This window comes from Hemicordylus capensis, chromosome 1 (assembly GCF_027244095.1).
Source record: "Hemicordylus capensis ecotype Gifberg chromosome 1, rHemCap1.1.pri, whole genome shotgun sequence".
Lineage (NCBI taxonomy): Eukaryota > Metazoa > Chordata > Lepidosauria > Squamata > Cordylidae > Hemicordylus > Hemicordylus capensis.
The window spans coordinates 210,920,209-210,939,119 of record NC_069657.1 but is presented as its reverse complement, the minus strand read 5'-3'; the positions used below and the strand labels follow the sequence as shown (position 1 = coordinate 210,939,119).

The window sequence follows — 18,911 nt, the reverse complement described above, 5'->3', positions numbered from 1 at the left end:
TGACTTATATTTGCAGGGATTTACCTGGACAAAATGTCAATATAGTTAAGCTGCTTGTTAATGAAATATCTATCTATCTATATTTCAGACCATCATTAAAGACTCTCCAGAATTTAAAGAGATTCCAAAATCTGACTTTACATAAAACTAGACTAAATACTTTAACCATAACAGTGCAATAATTTGACCAGTTTTGAAGACAAGACATTTGTTACCTTGTTGTGTGTAAACGTGATCCTTAGTTCTGGTTTTATGATGCCATATGCCATCAGAACCTTTTGAATTTTTTTAATTTCTTCTTTACATTTTTTATCTGTTGAATAAAACTGCTTCCTTACAGGCAAATTCTTGAACAGCTTCAGAACTGTTACAGTTGTACCTACCGGGAGTGGGGAAGAACACAGAGCAATTTAATGACATAAAAACCCGAAAGTCCAAGCGCTTTTGCTTTTAGTGATGAACACTATTCTTTTCCATTGGCTCCTACATTAACACGAAAGCCAAGCAAGTATGTATCTGAGTAACGATACACACACTGCTAATTTACAAGCCAAATGTCTACTAGATCATGTAGCTGTGTGTACTGATCTTTTACTTGGCAGTTATGTTCAAAATATTTGACACCTACACTACATATTTTCCCTTAAGAACTACTAAATTCCTGCTTCATGAACAGAAGCCTCCCCTGTTCACAGAGAGTTGTACTCACTTAAAGGACCTCTCTCCTTCCATAAATGGAAACGGAATTCATTCACAGTAAGTTAGGATCCAACCTTTTATCTAATCATGACTTTCTTTTTATTTCAATGGTAAGCAATAATAATGAAGGATAGATAGAGAGATAGATATAGATAGGAGACATACTTTAAGACTTTCAGTAAAATAGATCTTACTATAGAAAATATTTTATACTCTACCACCTCTTTCATACGCGAGTTAGCCAAAAGAGAAATATTTTACACATACTTTTTCTCCCAATTTATTTATTTATTTATTTGATTTCTATACCGCCCTTCCAAAAATGGCTCAGGGTGGTTTATACAGAGAAATAACAAATAAATAAGATGGATCCCTGTCCCCAAAGGGCTCACAATCTAAAATATACTACTCATCTTAAGGCCAATATATAAAACTCAGAGGGAGAGAGAGAGAGAGAGATGTATCCAAAGTGCTTGTAGCAGGAGCAGAAGTTCTACTCTCACAAGGGGGAGAGGCAGTTTTTGCCACATCTTCCCTTTCCTCAGTAGCCCTCTGTGTCCTGTCTCCCCCCGCCCCCGCAGATCTGCTCTTGAGAGTCAGGGGACCTTCTGGAGCAGGACAGGGTGTGGCACAGGGAGTGGGGAGGATCAGTGAAAGGGAGAAAAATTGCCCTTCCTCTCACACAAGCAGAACGCTATGAGGACATTGGATACAAGCATTTCCCAAGTTTGCTGGACTAAAAAATGTGTTAGTATAGTAATGGATTTTGGATTAACTAAGTCAAAATTAGAAAAGTCCATGACACAGCCAAATGAAGCTACAGTATTTTGGAACCAATTGGTATCACACACTAATTAAATGTATTAATGTGGAATTGTTAGAGAGTCAGAAAGAATTTTTATGCCAAAAAGATTCCAACCCACTGAAATAAAGTGTCTTTATTTTTCAGAAGCCGCAAATAACTTATAGCTTGCTATATCAGCAAGAAAGCATTCAGAGAGGGTGCATTTTATTTTTTTTATTTATTAAACTTCTATCTCGCCCAAACTTTCGTTTCTGGGCAGTTAACATAAAACAATTAACACACACATAAAAGTTAAAACAATGCAACAATTTAAAATCAGCTCTAGCACCGCACCCCCAAACAGGATGTTATACTGGGGCTGAAGTGCCTTTACACTTGAGGTGCAAGCAGATGTGACAGCACAAGTGTTGGCACAAATACAAGATCAGGTCAATCGAGTATTTACAAGCAAACTGAAACAGGCACTATCATATTTAACAAGAAAATTCTTAAGATTTAACGGCTCTGATCTCTGTTTAGCCCACTCTGCATGTACCATGATTCAGTTCCACTCTGGTAATATATTTTATGAAGTACATGTTGTACCAGCCTAAAAGCCCTACCATTTATAGCTACGATATATTAAGTTACAGTTATGATTGCACCATGATGAGGTTTTCTTTGTTAAAAAGGTGACTCTACTAACGATCAGCTATTAAATCAAAATGATGTGCCATTCAACAGATCAGCTAATTGTCACTTATGACTAGAAGCACTGGGAAGCAATACTTTATCATTAGAGAATAACAAGATGATGGCTATTCTCTTATTATTAAAGAATAATAGAAAATGAAGACTGTGAAATGAATTCTACCAGTCTGATTTTAATGCACTTAAGTTAACTGAGAGAAGCTTTGCTTACTCCACTCAAGTATAATTCCTTTCTGTTATTTAAATAAGATCTCATTATTTAGTCTAGTCCTTTTTGTGTGTGATGGCAACAAATACAAATCATGCTTGTTTTCCTAGCCATAAAGTCTTCTGTAAAACCAATGAGACATGGCCCAGAAAGTACTCAGTCTTTCCACTGAACTCGTTCAAAAGATTTTCCATCAGTTAAGCTCTCTCAGCAAGCCTCACCACTCCTTTTTTAAAAATTATCCAGATTTAAAACAAGGAGTTTGGTGGTTCATCATAGGAGCTGACGAAGACAACACTGGAGAAATAGTGGGGGCATGGCATCTTCCAAATATCATTTGCATGCAGGGTACTTTCCTGGATCATGGCTATTAACTTCCATAATACTGCAATACTGTTAACATTTTTCTGCAATTCAATTAACATAATACTATTGCTTCCAAATTTTAAAATGTCATCTGACCATACTAAATTTCAAATGTGTTATGCGGTTAATTAAGAGAAGTAGCATAGCTCTGGACCAATAGCTGAAGTGTTAACAAGTATTTATGTAAATATTTTAAATAATGATACCTTGTCCAAGATGAGATGGCTTTTGAGCAATTACATGACCGCATCTATCCAAAACATACTGTGTGCTAAAATCATCAGCAGCTGTCTTTGTTGTGATCAGAACCTAACAAGAGAGAGACTCATGTCAATGACAGATTTTCAAAAGCTGTGGTAATGGTAGTTCTAGCAGGCTCTCTGGAACAAGGATTACATGTCCTACAGAAATATAGAGGTATCATACACAGCAATAAGGGACAGAGGTATAATTCTCCCATATGAACCTATTCACTCAGCCAGCAGTCGGGGCCTTACTCTGTTTACCTGAACCACCTGATGCAAGATGGGTGTCTTCATTAGATATGGCCTTCTCAAGTACAGTGCCGGTACTAAAACTGTGGAATGTCTTTCTGGGGGAGGTTCACTTGGCTCCCTCATTATCGACCCAGGCAAGTCAAAGCATTGCCATTTCAGAGAGCTTACAGGTCAAATCAAAAGATAAGTTCAGCCTCAGGTGCTGCTGCTGCTGCTTGCTCTGCTGTTCATTTCTTACTTCTTTATTTAACATTTTGCTGTTATAATTGCTTGTTTTATGTTGCTGTTAGCCACCATTAGCTGCCTTTTAAACCCTAGGGGGTGGGGAAATGTTTTAAATAAAATTCCACAGCTGGAATCTGCAAGAATTGCAGGGGTGCTGTTATCCAACACGTGTCATCAAGCCTAGACCACTGAGAGCTTTGGAAAGGAACAGAGAACGCTACTCACCATGTAGCAGCCAAGACTCCTCTAGATTGGAGCAGTGAACAATGGCCATTTGTCAGACTGCAGGGCATGGCTGCAGACAGATGCAGCATCCCAAGAATACCTGGGATGCATTTATACAAAACAATTAAAGCTGCAGCTTTAATTATTGCAGCCACAGGAAGAACAGTAAAGCTGGTTTTTCATGTTAATCAAAGAGCTAGCCATAAAGCAGTGACTTTTATATTAAAACCACAATACAATTTTAAAGCACACCCTGCATTAATCTATTCTTAGGGAGCATGTCAACATATTGGCGTTGCTGAGTCAATCAACATGCAAAATAGTAACGCCCCTCACAATGAGTCTTACCCGCACCACTGAAAATTATATAAACACAAACCTTTAAACTTTGTAACTATACTTGGAGCAGGAGTTCCCAACCTGTGGTACTCCAGATGTTGCCGAAAGGCAGGTTTCTCACCTATAACTGTAGATCTTCGAGTGGTCTTCTGTGCCTCACACATGAGTTTCCGCCTGCGCAGAAGTATTCGGATACTTTACCATATTAAAAAAAAAGAGCGGGAAACCCGGATCGTCCTATCCGACAGAGTTACCACACCCCCTCAATCAAAGCGACCGCTGCAACTCACAGGCCGCAATTAGGGATTTGCAATGAACCGAGCAGGGGTGGTTCGAAGGCAGGGATGCATCTTTAAGGGTGGGGGAGGGTGCACTTACCCCTCCCTCCGCTTTCCCCCCACCGGCGCTCCGTTTTTCTGAAGTCCTTTTTTCTAAACCCCTTTACCAGAAGTATCTGATGCACCTGCACACGCCGGGCACATCGGATACTTCCGGTTAGGGGGCAACGGGGCAGCAGGGAGGTACACTGTTGCCCCGATGGACTTTAGAAAAACGGAGCACGGGCGGGGGAAGGGCCTCCGAACTGGTTTTGTGCACATCCCTAGCCGCAATAGCCAAAGGTAATAAAAAAAATTATGCTGCAGAGGGGAGGAAAGACAGGTTGTGTGAATGCACAGACAGAAGAACTACAGTTACAGGTGAGAAACCTGTCTTTCTTCTTCGTGGTCTCTGTGCACCACACATGGGATAATAGCAAGCTAAGGAAACCTGGATGGAGGGTGCAGCTCAGACCCAGGAGAAAAAACTCAAGGAAAGAACTTTGACAAAAAAAACTTTATTTCTCAATGAAAATAGATTGGAGAACAGAAGTACCAAACATCACTTGAGATCTGGAATGGACATTTAACGCATAGTGTCGGATGAAGGTAGTTGGATGTAAGGCCTTAGCGGCCTTACAAACTTCAGTCATACAGACACCCCAATACAACAGAACTGAAGTAGCCATTGCTTGTGTGGAGTGAGCCCTGATCGGGGCAGGCAAGAGTTCAGAGACTAGCTGATACATTAAGGAGATAGTCTCTTTGATCCACGTAGCAATTCTCTGAGATGAGACAGGTAGACACTGTTTAAGCCATGTGCACATGCACACACTCACAAGTTTTTGGATGTCCGCTTAGTTCAATTTAGATCCCGCTCAGGTTGAATCAGGAAGGCCCCATTCTAAATGCAGGTGTGCACACACTGCCTTGATACTGCCGCCCAGAACAAAACTCATTTCACACAGATATGAAAAAAATTAGAGAGACCACTGCAGGCATACCCTTCGAGGGATCTGCATATGAAATGAACAAGAACCTCGACCTGCAGAACAACTGAGTTCTGTCTATACAGAACACCAGGACTCTTCAGACATCCAGAGAATGATAAGCATGATAATCTGTGGCTGGCGTAGGGTAAAAGGTAGACAGAGAGATCTCCTGTGACAAGTGAAACTCAGAAACAACCTTGGGGGGGGGGGAACAAACATCAGGTCTTAACACAACTCTATGGAACACCAAATAGGGAGCATCAGAGCGCAATGCCCTCAATTCACTCACTCTTTTTGCTGAAGTAATAGCAATAAAAAAACCTGTTTTCAAGGACAGCAATTTAGGGTTACATGTAGCCAGGGGCTCAAAAGGAGCCTTCATTAACTGCCTCAGAATCAGCAATAAATTCCATGGAGGGACACATTTGGGAGCAGGGAGAAACAAATGGAGCATCCCCTTCAAAAACCTTCTAACCAACTTGTGAGAGATTAAGCTGGGCATAGAATGTCTATCGGCTATGGCTGCCAAATGAACCCTCAAATAAGAGCATGACAACCCACTGTCTTTCAGAAACAACAAATACTCAAAAATTATTGGTAAAGAAGCCTCTGTTGCAGAACAAAACTTGTTATTCACCAACTTGGGAAAACAAGACCATTTGGCTGCATAGGATCTCAATGTGGAAAGCTCCCTTGCCACTGTCAAGATGGCTTGCACCTGGTCACTGAAAATGGTCACAGCTCTATCCACCGGGCTGTCAGATGTAGTGACTCCACTTCCAGGTGAAGACAACAGCCCCCATCAGTAGGTACAGCACCGATGGCAGACGCTGGTAAGTCCTTCATGATAGTTGGAGAAGCGTGGTGAATCAGGGTTGCCTGGGCCACCACGGCACCATCAGAATGCACCTGGCCCTGTCCGCAATTATTTTCTTGAGGACTCTTGGTATTAGAGGAAAGGGGGAAAACCATATACAGAAGTTGGTTGCCCCAGTACAGGAGGAATGCATCCATCTCTGACTCCGGGTCCATCCCCATACTGCTGCAGAACCTCACACACTGAGAATTTTGGGCAGATGCAAACTAGTCCAGACATGGAGTTCCCCACTGTCGATTTCCTCCCCACCATATGTCACGATCCAGATGCTACTTGAGAGGGGGGGTGTTTTGGTGGCTCAGTGCATCTGCTAGGGTGTTGACTTTCCCTTGGATGTGTACTGCTAATGGCCAAATCCTCAAATCCAGGCACCACAGCCAGAGCCGCACTTCCAAGTTGAGCAGAGATCAAGAAGCTGTCCCTCCTTGTCTGTTCAGGTACGATCGAGCCGTAGTGTTGTCCATGAGAAGTAGTACAGGGGATCCCGCTATCCAATGTTGGAAAGCCTTGAGCACCCACAACATCGCCATGAGCTCCAGATAATTGATGTGACGTAGCCGTTCTGTCCGTGATCAATGTCCCAAGACCATCAGGTCCCTGAAATGCACTCCCCACCCCATGCTGGAGGCATCTGTTGCGATAGTGAGGGTGGGGGGCAGTTTCTGAAATGGTGTCCCTTGCGACAGAATGGAGACCCTTGTCCACCAGGAAACTACTGTCTCCACCCTTCATGCAACTGTTAGAAGCCTCCACGGCAGGTGAACCCAGGGCTTGAAATTGTCCAAGAACTAGGCTTGCAGAGCCCAAAGACGAAGGCAAGCCTAAGGGAGCACCGCTGTGGCTGATGCCATCAGGCCCAGGAGGCGCTGCACAAATCTTGCTCTGTGCCTTCATGACGTGCAGAAGATCTGTGCTGCTTGCAAAAATCGAGCTGACTCTCTATTGACTGTCTCTGCGTTAACCTTGACTTTTCTTGATTGACCTACAGACCCAGACGGCAAAGAAGACAAAGTTGCAGCTCTATATTTCCCACTAGTTGTCTTCTTATGGGAGGTACGAAAAGCCAGTCATCTATGTACGGGTAAACCGTAACACCCTGGAGTTGAAGGTGGACTGCCGCCACCACCATGCATTTGGTAAATACACACGTGCCGAGGCCAGTCCGAAAGGACAAAATATTGGTATTTTTGGGAGCCCACACAGAATCTTAAGTACTTGCAGTGGTGAGGCATGACTGAAATATGAAAGTAGGCATCCTTTAAATTGATTGACATGAACCACACACGCGGGAGGAGGAAACAGAGGATAGCAGGGATGGTCACCATGTGAAATCTTCTGTATGCTACAAAGTAATTTACGCCCCTTAAGTCAAGGAAAGGTCTCAGACTCCCGTCCCTCTTGGAGACTGTGAAGTATCGGGAGTAGATGCCCAAATTCTCATTGCAGTGAATCCTTTGAATGGCCCCCTTTCCGGGGAGGGATCTGACCTCCGCCAGCAGGTGACGAGAAGGAGGCGTTATACGAATACCTGAAAATGGGGGCAAGGAGTTGAATTCAATTTTTTACCCGTTCCTTACAATAGCCAGGACCCATGAGTCTGATGTTATGTCACTCCAGGCCTGGTAAAAAGCCGATAGAGGCAGGCAAGGAGAGGCGTCACTGCCGTATGGAGAAGGATGGCATTGGTTTAAGGGCAGACTGGGATTTTGAACTGGCGCCTGAGTTGGGTGCTCTGCACTGCTGGAAGTGGTGCTGCTGGTGAAAGGAACCCCCCAAATAATATGAAGATTGCTTAGGCTGGTAATAACGGGGCCAGGACTTCCGTCTTGCAAACGTGGAGGAAGAGGAGGCAGACTGGAAGAAACCCATCAACTTTGCTGTAGTGTGTAGTTTTTGCACTCTTTCTAACGTGTCATCTATCTTTGCCCCAAACAGCACCTCCCTGTCAAATGGCAAGTCCTCTATGCGCATCCTGGCTTCTGGGGACAGAGAATAGGAGCGTAGCCATGCGTGCCTTGGCAAGAAAACTGCAGATGCCATGGTGCGAGAGCCACAATCGGCGCAATGCCTCAAGGAATGCAGTTTCTGCTTCGTTACGCAGAGGCCTTCGTTTAGAAAACACAGCACGGCATTCCTCTGTTCCTCTCTGGAGCTGTTGGAGAAAAGGTGCCAACTTCTTTAAAAATAAATGTTGGTAACGTGCCCAATATGCTTGGTGATTCGCCACTCGCACTAGCAGGCTTGCTGTTGAATACACTCTCTTGCCCAGGAAGTCCAACTTTCTGCCCTTCCTATCAACTGGAGTGGTCAGCAGACGTTGTTTGTTATGTGATTGGGCCAACTCCACCACTAATTTCGGAACAGGGTGCGTCATCAGGAAAGATGTGTCTTTGAGTTGCATTCTGTACATGTTCTCCAGGGTTTTTTGGAGGTAGCAGAAACAGAAGCCGGCTTTCCCCAGGATGCTTTAATAACCTGGGCAAGGGTTGGTATCAGTGGTAACACCACTGGAACATGAGACTCAGCTTGAATTAGTTGAAAAATATCTGATGAACCAGTGCTCTCTGTGGATTATCCCGGGTCCTCTGGCACAGGGACTTTTGGGGGGTAAAGGGATTTGTGGTGGAGGAATCTGTGGAGGCGGCTGAGGAGCCAGTCAGTCTGGGGACGGTGCAGCAGGAGGCTGGACCAGCAAAGGTTGAGGAATCTCTGGGCCACTAGGTTTATTTGATCTATGTGGAGACCTGGAGAATGATCTGGGACAGTTAGGGAACTCAGAGTGAGACCTGGATCGGGACTTAGTCCTGCAACGAGAGCCCCTAGGCTTATGGTAAGAGTCATAGTAAGGTCCCTCCTTATACCCATAACATGGGTGTACATGAAGTGCACAGTAATCATAGAATAAAAGGTAATGCCTTCTTGGGAATTCTTGGGAACAGCGTTCAAAAGGATCCTCATAGTAAACACCTGGATCATCACCACCCTGAGAAGAGTCCTCATCTTAGGAGAATCTATAATGATGACCCTGAGGCGAATGACGATGCCTCTTAGGCGAGTAAAACCTGCCCCGCGAGTAGCTCCTCCATCTTTTATGTCTAGACCTTATAGACGAAATATTTCATTCATTCATTTGATTTCTATACCGCCCTTAAAAGACACTTTTGTGGCCATAAGAGCCCAAAGGAGGAAAAAAGGAGGGAACACGTCAGTAAATCAAAACGCAAAAGGCGAAAGAAGGAAATATGAGGAAAGAGATAGAGAGAAAACACCAAAATAGAAGGATTGGGTTAAATCCTAATAATAAATACAAAAAAATCATTCACAAAACAGCAGCAAAGCTGGAGAAGACAGGCGGAGATGTAGCTGCTGCGAGGGTCGACGAAAGAATGAGGGAGTGTGGTACTCTGTAGGATATGGGGGAGCCGGGTTTCCTGCTCTTTTTTCCTAATATGGTAAAGCTCTAGAAGTATCCAAATGGTGGCTCTGCACAGGCACAAACCCATGTGTGATGCACAGAGACCACGAAGAAGAAATACAACTCCCATCCTCCCCAGCTACAATTTATTGTGGCTGAGGATGATGGAAGTTGTAGTCCAGCAACATCAGGGAAGCCTTGCCTTAGAGGCACATAGTAGTCTGAAATTATACCTCTGATGTGCAACAAATTGAGCCCAAAGCTTCTCCACGAAAACCATATGTTGTCAAGTTTTCAAGATCCTCAGAAGAGCTTATTTTTGAGGTGTAGTGTTTCATTGCCATGACAGGAACATCAGCTGCTTTGATCCCATCACCATTGTCTCGTACTTCGATCTTATCAAAACCGTAGTTTTCCTGTTAAAAAGAAAAAAATAATAAAATATATCCAAATCCCACCTTCTGCTCACACAAAGGAGTGTGTGAGATTTTTTCACCCCCTCCTCCTTCAGCTCCCTGCACCCAATTCCCACCCCCACCCTGAAAATCGGCCCAAGAATTCTCCAGCCCTCAGGAGCAGATTTTCAAGAGGTATAGAAGGCTAGATAGAGAAGGGAGAATCCATGAATCATGTGACCTCCCCTTGCATTAGCAGAAGGTGGGGTATAGCTACAACTTATCAGAACTGGCCAACATCCAAACTGACACAAAATGTACACTAAAGCAGCTTCTCTATGTGCAACCCCATGTAGACTGGATTCCATGTGTACAAAAGGATTACTAAATTGAATCCAGGCCAAATATATGCAGTGCTGAATTGTCAGCTTTTGTTTCACCAATAACGTGTTGCAGGGGACTGCATCTAATTCAACTTCTTCATCTCAAAAGGATTCCTGCAACTCCTCCCACATGCACAATCGGTGGTCAGAACTCCCTAATATGACAATGCCAATTAATGTGACTGGTACAATCAGTGATGACAGCTCTCACTACCCACTGTGCAGCAGCAGCAGCTGGTAGCACCTTTAACTGTAAATTACTAGGTGCCCATACACAGTGGCAGCTGATGCAGGTGTCGTGGAGGGTGGGGCAGGCAGCAGGAGGCATCTTTAATTGTAAATTACTCGGTGCTTACTACTTATTTGGACATCCAGTTCCTATCCTTTTGAAATGGGATGAGTGTAAAATTTAATTGTTTCAATACTATGACAGTATATAACTTAAATTATGGGCTGATCTGAAAAATCTGAATGAAGACACCCGCACGACCGTAACAATTTCATCAGACTACATTTCTTCTTTTGATATACAAGAAAACACAATTTAACAGATATAGAAGGAATTGGGTTTATGTTCCTCCTGTGCTCATATTATTTTTAGGGGTATTTGTATCACTAAACATAAAACATTCTAAATCAGCTTTGATTCCATCTAACTTGAAATAATCAGTTTTGAGAAATTAACTTTAAAATTCTGTTTTAACTTCCATTTTATTCCCCCCACCCTACGCCAGAGGATGTTTTACTTTTTTAACAGCCCAATCTAAAGTTTTACTTGGAAGGAAGTCTTACCAAGTTCAATGGGATTTTCTTCCAAGTAAACCCATTTAGGATTGGGTTGTTAATCTTTGAAACAGCAACACTTCGCATAGCCCTTTGGATCCTCAACTAAATTTCAATCTACTGCATGCACAGGGGCTTTTCAACTTTCCCCTTCCAGCTACAGTTTTCTGTACACCCTCCCGCGCCCCCCAGAAGCCATCCCAATGGGAATGGAAGGGAAGGGAAGGGAACTTTGGAGCAGCACTCTGGGAGGTGAGAAGGACTGCTACCTGAAAGGGAGGGGAGAGGAAATCAGCAATCCTTCCCTCGTGCAATTATAGGCTTCATTTGATTCTGCCATGGTCTTTGCATTTCAGGTGGTGAAGAACAGGGCTGCCAAGCCACCTAATGGTGCATCAGGGAAGGTTGCTGGTTCAAATCCCCACTGGTATGTTTCTCAGACTATGGGAAACACCTATATCGGGCAGCAGCGATATAGGAAGATGCTGAAAGGCACCATCTCATACTGTTCAGGAGCTGGCAATGGTAAACCCCTCCTGTATTCCTCCAAAGACAACCACAGGTCTTTGTAGTCACCAGGAGTTGACACTGACTCGACGGCACAACTTTACTTTAGAACAGGGCTGCACAACTTTGGCCATCCAGCCAAACTACAACTCCCATCATCCCCAGCCACAGGGGCCAATAGTCAGGCATTATGGGAGCTGTAGTCCAACATCTGGAGGAGAGCTAGAATTGTGCAGTCCTGGAGCAGAATATATGGAAGATGCCAGGGAAAGTAACTGATAATTTTAATAACTTTATGGATTGTCATAGGACAGAATTTTAGCAACCATTTTCTTTAGTCAGATATCTGATTACTAAACTTATTCTGCTTATGTAAGTTCTATTTATACACAAACTATATTTGTGTACTACCCTGGGTGCCATTTTGGGTAGAAATGCATTCCATGAGTGCTTCAGTCAATTTTTTTAAAAAAATCATTCCTGCAGCAAATCTCCATCCATGACTGCAAGCAAAGCTCAGAAACTAGCAGCAAGCAATAAATTTGTAGACACTTGAGGTTACAAAACTTTCAGAAATCCCCTTTGGTTTTGGATTACTAATGCCTAAAGATACTACAGAAGCTAAACCAGATCAACCACATTGTTTGAAAGAAGAAACGAAAGACACAAAATGGTTCTGCAAATTTGCTCATTGTTGAAGTCCACATGTACTCAGTGGAATTGACTCCTTACTCAGGGTTGTTTTCTACATTACATTTTTGACCTGAAGAACTCTTGGAAGTCATTCCTGCATGTAAAAACCCCAATGCCTACTTAATAGACACACACACGTGTGCAAATGCAGACAATCTGAAGATACTTAAGCCTCATCCAGACATTATTAACAGAGGTTGTACTCATGTACAGTATCCGAAAAAAAGGCAGAAATCCCGCCAGGCGAGTCAGTCACTCACTCCTGTTAGGCAGGTCAGCCACCCTTACAGCCTTCGTCTCACAAGGCGAACGCTGTAAGTGTGATTGCGCACCTTCTAGTGACTGGGAAATGGGCAATCGCAGAAAGGCGCACAATCACACTTACAGCCTTTGCTTCTTCAGACAAAGGCTGTAAGCGTGACTGGCCTGCCAGGCAGGGGAGAGTGGCTGACATGCCAGACGGGACTTCCGCCTTGTTTCCAGAGGCTGTATGCGAGTACTGCCTCCATTAATAATGTCTGAACAAGGCTCTAGCAGTACTTTAGCTAAAGCCTCATTCAGATATTATTAATAGAGACTGTACTCCCCATACAGCCTCCGGGAAGAGGCAGAAGTCCCGCCTGGCATTTCTCTTGTAGATCCATGAATAAACCCTTCATCTGATACTCCCATGATTCACAACCTGATCCTAAATTCTCTTCATTTTAATGGGAATTATTTCCAAATTAATAGAATTTAAGCCTGTCTTTGAATATAGATTTTAGAAAGAAGATAGAGGCTATGGAGGCTTATCTACGTCTTGAACTGATTATTCTACACACAACGCCATACAATCTCATACTTCCTTTAGGAAACAATACCTATCATGGGGTACAACATTTTAAGAGGAATTCAGCCACAATTTTAAGAGGAATTCAGCCACAATTTTAAGAGGAATTCAGCCACTATTTTAAGAGGAATTCAGCCACTGCCACAAGGAATTTCATTCTTAAAAATCCACTGTTGGAAAATAGGTTTCAGAGATCTCTCAAAATTACAAGAGAAATTTACTGACAACAAGGTCCTAATAATTTACTCCCTCCTTTCACAGGCAGGAGACTGGAATATTTTTTTCAAGCCAGTGAATATTATTAAGCATAAGTAAACAGTAGTTATGTGAACAACGCCTAAAAAAACTAGGGGAATACTCAAACCATCTAATGATTAAATCCTATTGAAATCAAAGGACCAGCCCAGCAAAGTAGGTCTCCAGATATCATCTGGAACTGTTATTAAATGTATAACTGCCGTAGTTAAAAACAATTTTAAAACCATATTCTAATACACCAGGTAAAAATAATGAATGTTTATGTAGGTAATAAGTGTCACTAATTCTTCAACACATGCAAATTAAGATTCCAAAACAAAAATTGATCTCAATATAGTGCTCATATAATTATTTTTATGTGTTTCTGGACCAAAAGTATCCTTGTGAAAATTAAACATCTCTAAACCAGGAGAACACTCAAAAGGGATCTTTATGTTTGTATAGATATAAAGTCAATTTTTATTAAGTTCAACTTGCTTCACCTGAACAGATTTATGTCAGATCACAAGGATTCATATGTTGTCTTTATGCATTCTATAAGCTATTGAGTTCATTAAATATTAGAGCATAAATAGAGTAAATAATACATACTGTAAAATGTCATACAATTATATTCCCAGCCATATCTTCATCTGAATTTTAGCTTAACAGAACTTACCAATTTAACATCAGCACTTGTTGCATTAGCATCCAAGGAGTTCTCTATCAGCTCTTTAACCACACTGACAACTGATGTGATCACCTGTGAACTCGAAAGAATTCGGACAGTTTCTGCTGGCAATTGCTTCATTTCTTGGTTTTTAGGATCAGGTCTGAATGGGAAGAGATGATGGTAAAATATAAAATGGTATGAACATGGAAGAATGTGTTCTTTAATCCTTTTGTTCCTCTCAGTACTTAGGTGAAGCAAGTAAAAATTAAAACTAGTAAATTCAAGCATATAATGATGTTAAATTGCACCTGCCTTTTCTAAGCTCAATACCTACCACACAGAAGATGTGTCAACAGTTCCTATATCATAAAAATGCCAATTTGACACTGTTAGTGAAAAAATGTAAGCCATCCCTTTCAAAGATACACACTTGTCTCTTATACCAAACGGGCTGTCTTCAAGGGCAGTATCTCAGGTTTGGGTGAGACTCAAGGCAGGGGAAGAAAAGTTCAAAGATCTGTTGTAGGATACATTCATGAAAGAATTGTGAAAATAAATAAATAAATATCTCAAGTTCGGTGTTCCTTTTAGTTTTTTTCATCTGTGTGCAGAATTATTTTGTTCTGGGTGGCAGTATCAAGGAAATGGGTGCGCACATGCATTCAGAATGGGACCTTCCTGATTCAACCTGAGCAGAATCCAAAATTTACTGAGCAAACATTTTAAAAACTTGTGTGTGCCTTAGAGGGAACACTGCTCAAGTTATTTTGCTATTATATTCAATAACAAAGTCTACTAAATATAAACAGGTCTTTTTTCAAATCCTAGACTAAACTGAAGTATTAACAAAACATTACTTTATACTAAAAAATAAAGCATTGTGCTGGATGGTGGGATATTTTAAAGCAATTAATTTTATAAATATACCAGATATAAACACTTTTGGGCTATTATCCAGTGATGCACATGCACACAACCACAAAAATGCCATCCTTGCCCACAAATATTCCCACACGGAGACCCTGGTTTTATTCTTAAACTAGTCCAGAATTATTATTGTTTTTAAAGGCGCTAGAGGATCAGGCCAAGAGTTCTTTACATGGAAACTGCCACTTTGAATGTCAGATGTCCAGTCACCCCAACACCAATGCTTCCCTTTAAAGTAGTTTAGCATCAGTTTGTATTTAGTTTAACTGCATACCCTGCAGTTACGGATGGGTATTTTCAATGTGTATAAATATTTTCAGGACTAGAATCACAATATTGATCTCTTATTTATATGCTGTAATCTACAAGACAACCTTTCCAGAATATTCAAGCAAAGCAAGCACACACACCAATCCCACTGAATTCTAAAGCAATTATTGAGAACAGTTATTGAAAACCAGCATACTACAGTGGTTTGAGTGCTGGACTAGGACTGGAGAGACCCGAGTTCAAATCCCCATTCCGTCATGAAACTCACTGGGTGACCCTGGGCCAGTCACTTATCTCTTAGCTTAAATTATTTCACAGGTTGTTGTAATGACAGAAATAATCATGTACATCTCTCTGGGCTCCCGGGATATAAACGTAAAAAAATAAATCCACAGTAGTTCACTGTCTATAGAGATAAAAAAGCTGGACAGAACAAAAAACAAAACAAACATCATGATTTATCTACCATGAACTAATAAACAATGTGTTCTCATTTATATGAGCAGTATGAACAAAGAAAATAGTAGTAACTAACTCCCAATACTTCCCATGAACCCCCCAAAATTGATAGACATATCAGTTAACACTTTTTAAATAGCCCATCCTGCTTTAGCAAATATATGAGCCAAATCTGTAGGCAGATCTATTGCATCATTGTGGCCTACATTATTTTTCTAATGTAGAAAAACCCTCCAGCACACGGGAGGGGAAAACCAGAACTAGACCAGGGGACTTCTAAGCTTCCTCCTGCCAACAGCTTACCCTGGAGAAAAATTCCCTTTGGTACCAACTGGAGATTTATTTATTTTTTCAGGGCAAGTAGAATCATGCACCACCTTAAGTGGCGCAGCAGGTTAATGCTTGACTAACAAGCAGAAGGTTGCTGGTTTGAATCCCTGCTAGTACTATATCGGGCAGCAGTGCTATAGGAAGATGCTGAAAGGCATCATCTCATACTGTGCGGGAGGAGGCAATGGTAAACCCCTCCTGTATTCTACCAAAGAAAACCACAGGTCTCTGTGGGCACCAGGAGTCAAAAACGACTTGATGGCACACTTTACCTTTACTAGAATCATGGCAGGGGACATTCAACTCAGGAATGGAGTGAGGACAAAGAGTTAAAGCATCCTCCCTCCCACAATTCAAATCCAGGTTGACTGCCTACATGTGCTCTTTTGAATTAGAAAAATCAAGCTTGCAAGCCCAAATCATACAAACAGGCATATCATCTGGTTTGACCCCATGCTTCTCATAATTGCTGTAGTAGTTCCTTTCTTTTACAGCACTGAAAACCCAAGTTCTCCTACTAGAATGCTGGTTTGCAGCCAATACCTCAGATAGCCTATATGCACACCACATTTCAATCATCCTGACATCCTTCCAACAAAGCAGAGATGTGGGTTTGAATTTTTTTGCAGAATTTTCTTCATATTTATTTTTCTGTGGAAAATTTCCATTTCCATAATTACCAACATCCAGACAACCACTGTGGAAGGGGTCATTTTTGCCAGTCTACTCTTTCTTCTGAAGTGCACTGTGGGCCATCAAAATAAATCCCTAGGACTGCGTGACTCTCAGGGACATATTTTGGTGACCCACAGTGGGCTTCACAGGGAAGGGTGACTAGCGAAAAATCACCCTTCCCCTGGCTAAAGAGACAGTGCAGCAGTAGTTTTAAACTCACACTGCTGCACATGCTCAATGCTAGTCCAGATGTCCAGGGACATTTCATAAAATCCATTAGCAACGATGAATGGATGCCAAGTCAGAAGTCCCAATGGGGGTGTAGAAATCTGTGGTAACATAACAGTTCTCAGAATTACAAATGTGCTCATTGACTTGTACATGAAAAGAGCTACAATTAAAAAAAAACATTGGCTGGGGCAGACTCTCTTATCCAGGGGCGTAACTATCATTAGGCAAGGGGAGACAGTTGTCTTGGGGCCCCACTGCCCAGAGGCATGTCACATGACTCCCTGCCCGCCCATCTTGCACCCCAGGATCTTTTAAGTACCTAGCAACACCTTTGTAAGGGAGAGAGGAAGAGTGATAGGATTTTCTATGCAAAAAGCTGGTATTAGCAGGTATGTTCCAAATTTCTTCTAAAAATAAAAAAATCAATCTTTCCCTGAGTGTATTTTAGTGTAAAAAGTAGTTAATTTGGCAAATTTGGGGGGGGGGGAGAGAAAAGGAATGAGAGAAAGAACAGAGAGGAGGAGGAAGATAGGTGGTATGAGGTGGGCACAAGGCTATGTGTGGCTCACCAGAGGTGCATCAGAATCTACTCTGGCCCACCACCAAATCTTCGTTTGACACCCCCTGGCATAGCAAATTTGCAAGAGAGAGAAAATCCAAGCCTCAATATTTATATGGGGGTGGAATATTTTATGGGGACAATTCTTGTTGCACCCCCTGTAATTTCCTGCTGGATCCGCCCCTGTGAACTAGATATTCACCATATTCATAATGGGGATGTGAGTGTGAGTGCACTATATATTGTGAAGTGTGTTTGTGTATGTATATCAGCGAGGGGCCCATTTTAAAATCTTGTCTCTGGACCCACTCCAACCTTGCTACGCCCCTGCTCTTATCCACTAGGGTGAGCAAATGTGCCCTCAACACTTTCCTCATTGCAGACCCTTTTATTATTACAAGTCAATGGAATGAATATAAATGTGTAGCTTGATCTTAGACAGAATGTGATGCATCCAACAGACCTAGGAAACATGCATATTTATTTAGGAGTATGTTCTGCCTATATGCAACACTACAAAGTAAATAAGAATTTAGTATAAAAACAAAAATCAACAGAATACAGTAAAACCTGTCAAAATAAGCATCTCCATCTGTGTTTGCTTTTACGAAGACCCTCAAGAAACACATTCTCTGAGGCTTTTAACTGAAATTAATTTTAAGCTGTTTGTTTTTATCCCATGAAATTGTTTTAACTTTCTTATTCTGTGAAGTTGTTTTAACTCTGTTCTATATTTGTTGTTTTAAACTGTGCACAGCACCTACACGTATCAGGCAGTATATAAACATGACAGATAAATAACTATATTGCAGCAGAACATCCTTGTGGCTAAAAGCCTACTTAAGGAGATGCATGATTTATAAAATGTGAAGGAATGATGAAAGCAAGCCACCACTCATTCATCGTAGGGCCTATTCTCAGGAGATGCTAAATATCCCACAGACAGCTTGGAAACCTTTCAAATACAAGCCTAGACCTCTTGCTTTGTTTACGAGTCCAAGCCCATCCTCCAGATTCACGTGACCACTACAGGCCTATAGAAGCATTGTAATCGAGCAATGAACCCTGAGGGAGGAAGGAACGTTGCCTGAGGGCAAGCCTGCCTCTCCCCCCCCCCACCCCCCGCAGATCCTTCAGATCCCACTACCTGCTTCAGGGCTCTTTGCCTCAGCAGACGCGGAGTGCCTTTATCCGCTCTCGGATCTCCTTTGGGAGCAAGCCGTTCCTGCCCACCCACGCCCGGGAAAAAGCGGCTTCTCCTCCGCGTGCGTCGCCGACTGGAGGAGGAGGAGGGGGGGGGGAAAG

The 18,911-nt window shown here is 42.2% G+C and overlaps 1 protein-coding gene and 1 long non-coding RNA gene across 7 annotated transcripts in view; one reads left to right on the top strand and one right to left on the bottom strand.

Moving 5' to 3' along the window:
• LOC128335189 (uncharacterized) overlaps positions 1-8,442 on the top strand; it is an 82,295-nt gene extending 73,853 nt beyond the window's left edge. The window contains exons 3-5 of the long non-coding RNA XR_008311536.1: positions 5,935-6,196; positions 7,229-7,376; positions 8,176-8,442. This is a non-coding gene — a long non-coding RNA (uncharacterized LOC128335189). The remainder of the gene's footprint in view (positions 1-5,934; positions 6,197-7,228; positions 7,377-8,175) is intronic.
• Positions 1-18,910, bottom strand: part of PMS1 (PMS1 homolog 1, mismatch repair system component) — an 89,816-nt gene extending 70,906 nt beyond the window's left edge. For all 6 annotated transcript variants that reach the window (XR_008311529.1, XM_053273064.1, XM_053273082.1 and 3 more), the window contains exons 1-5: positions 18,754-18,910; positions 14,162-14,315; positions 9,889-10,071; positions 2,975-3,077; positions 216-379 (exon numbers count right to left, since the gene is read on the bottom strand). Coding sequence is in view for 5 of the 6 variants with exons in the window: in XM_053273064.1 (XP_053129039.1) it covers positions 216-379; positions 2,975-3,077; positions 9,889-10,071; positions 14,162-14,293 (582 nt within the window). In the remaining variant the exon portion in view is untranslated. The remainder of the gene's footprint in view (positions 1-215; positions 380-2,974; positions 3,078-9,888; positions 10,072-14,161; positions 14,316-18,753) is intronic.
• Position 18,911: the final 1 nt, after the last annotated feature.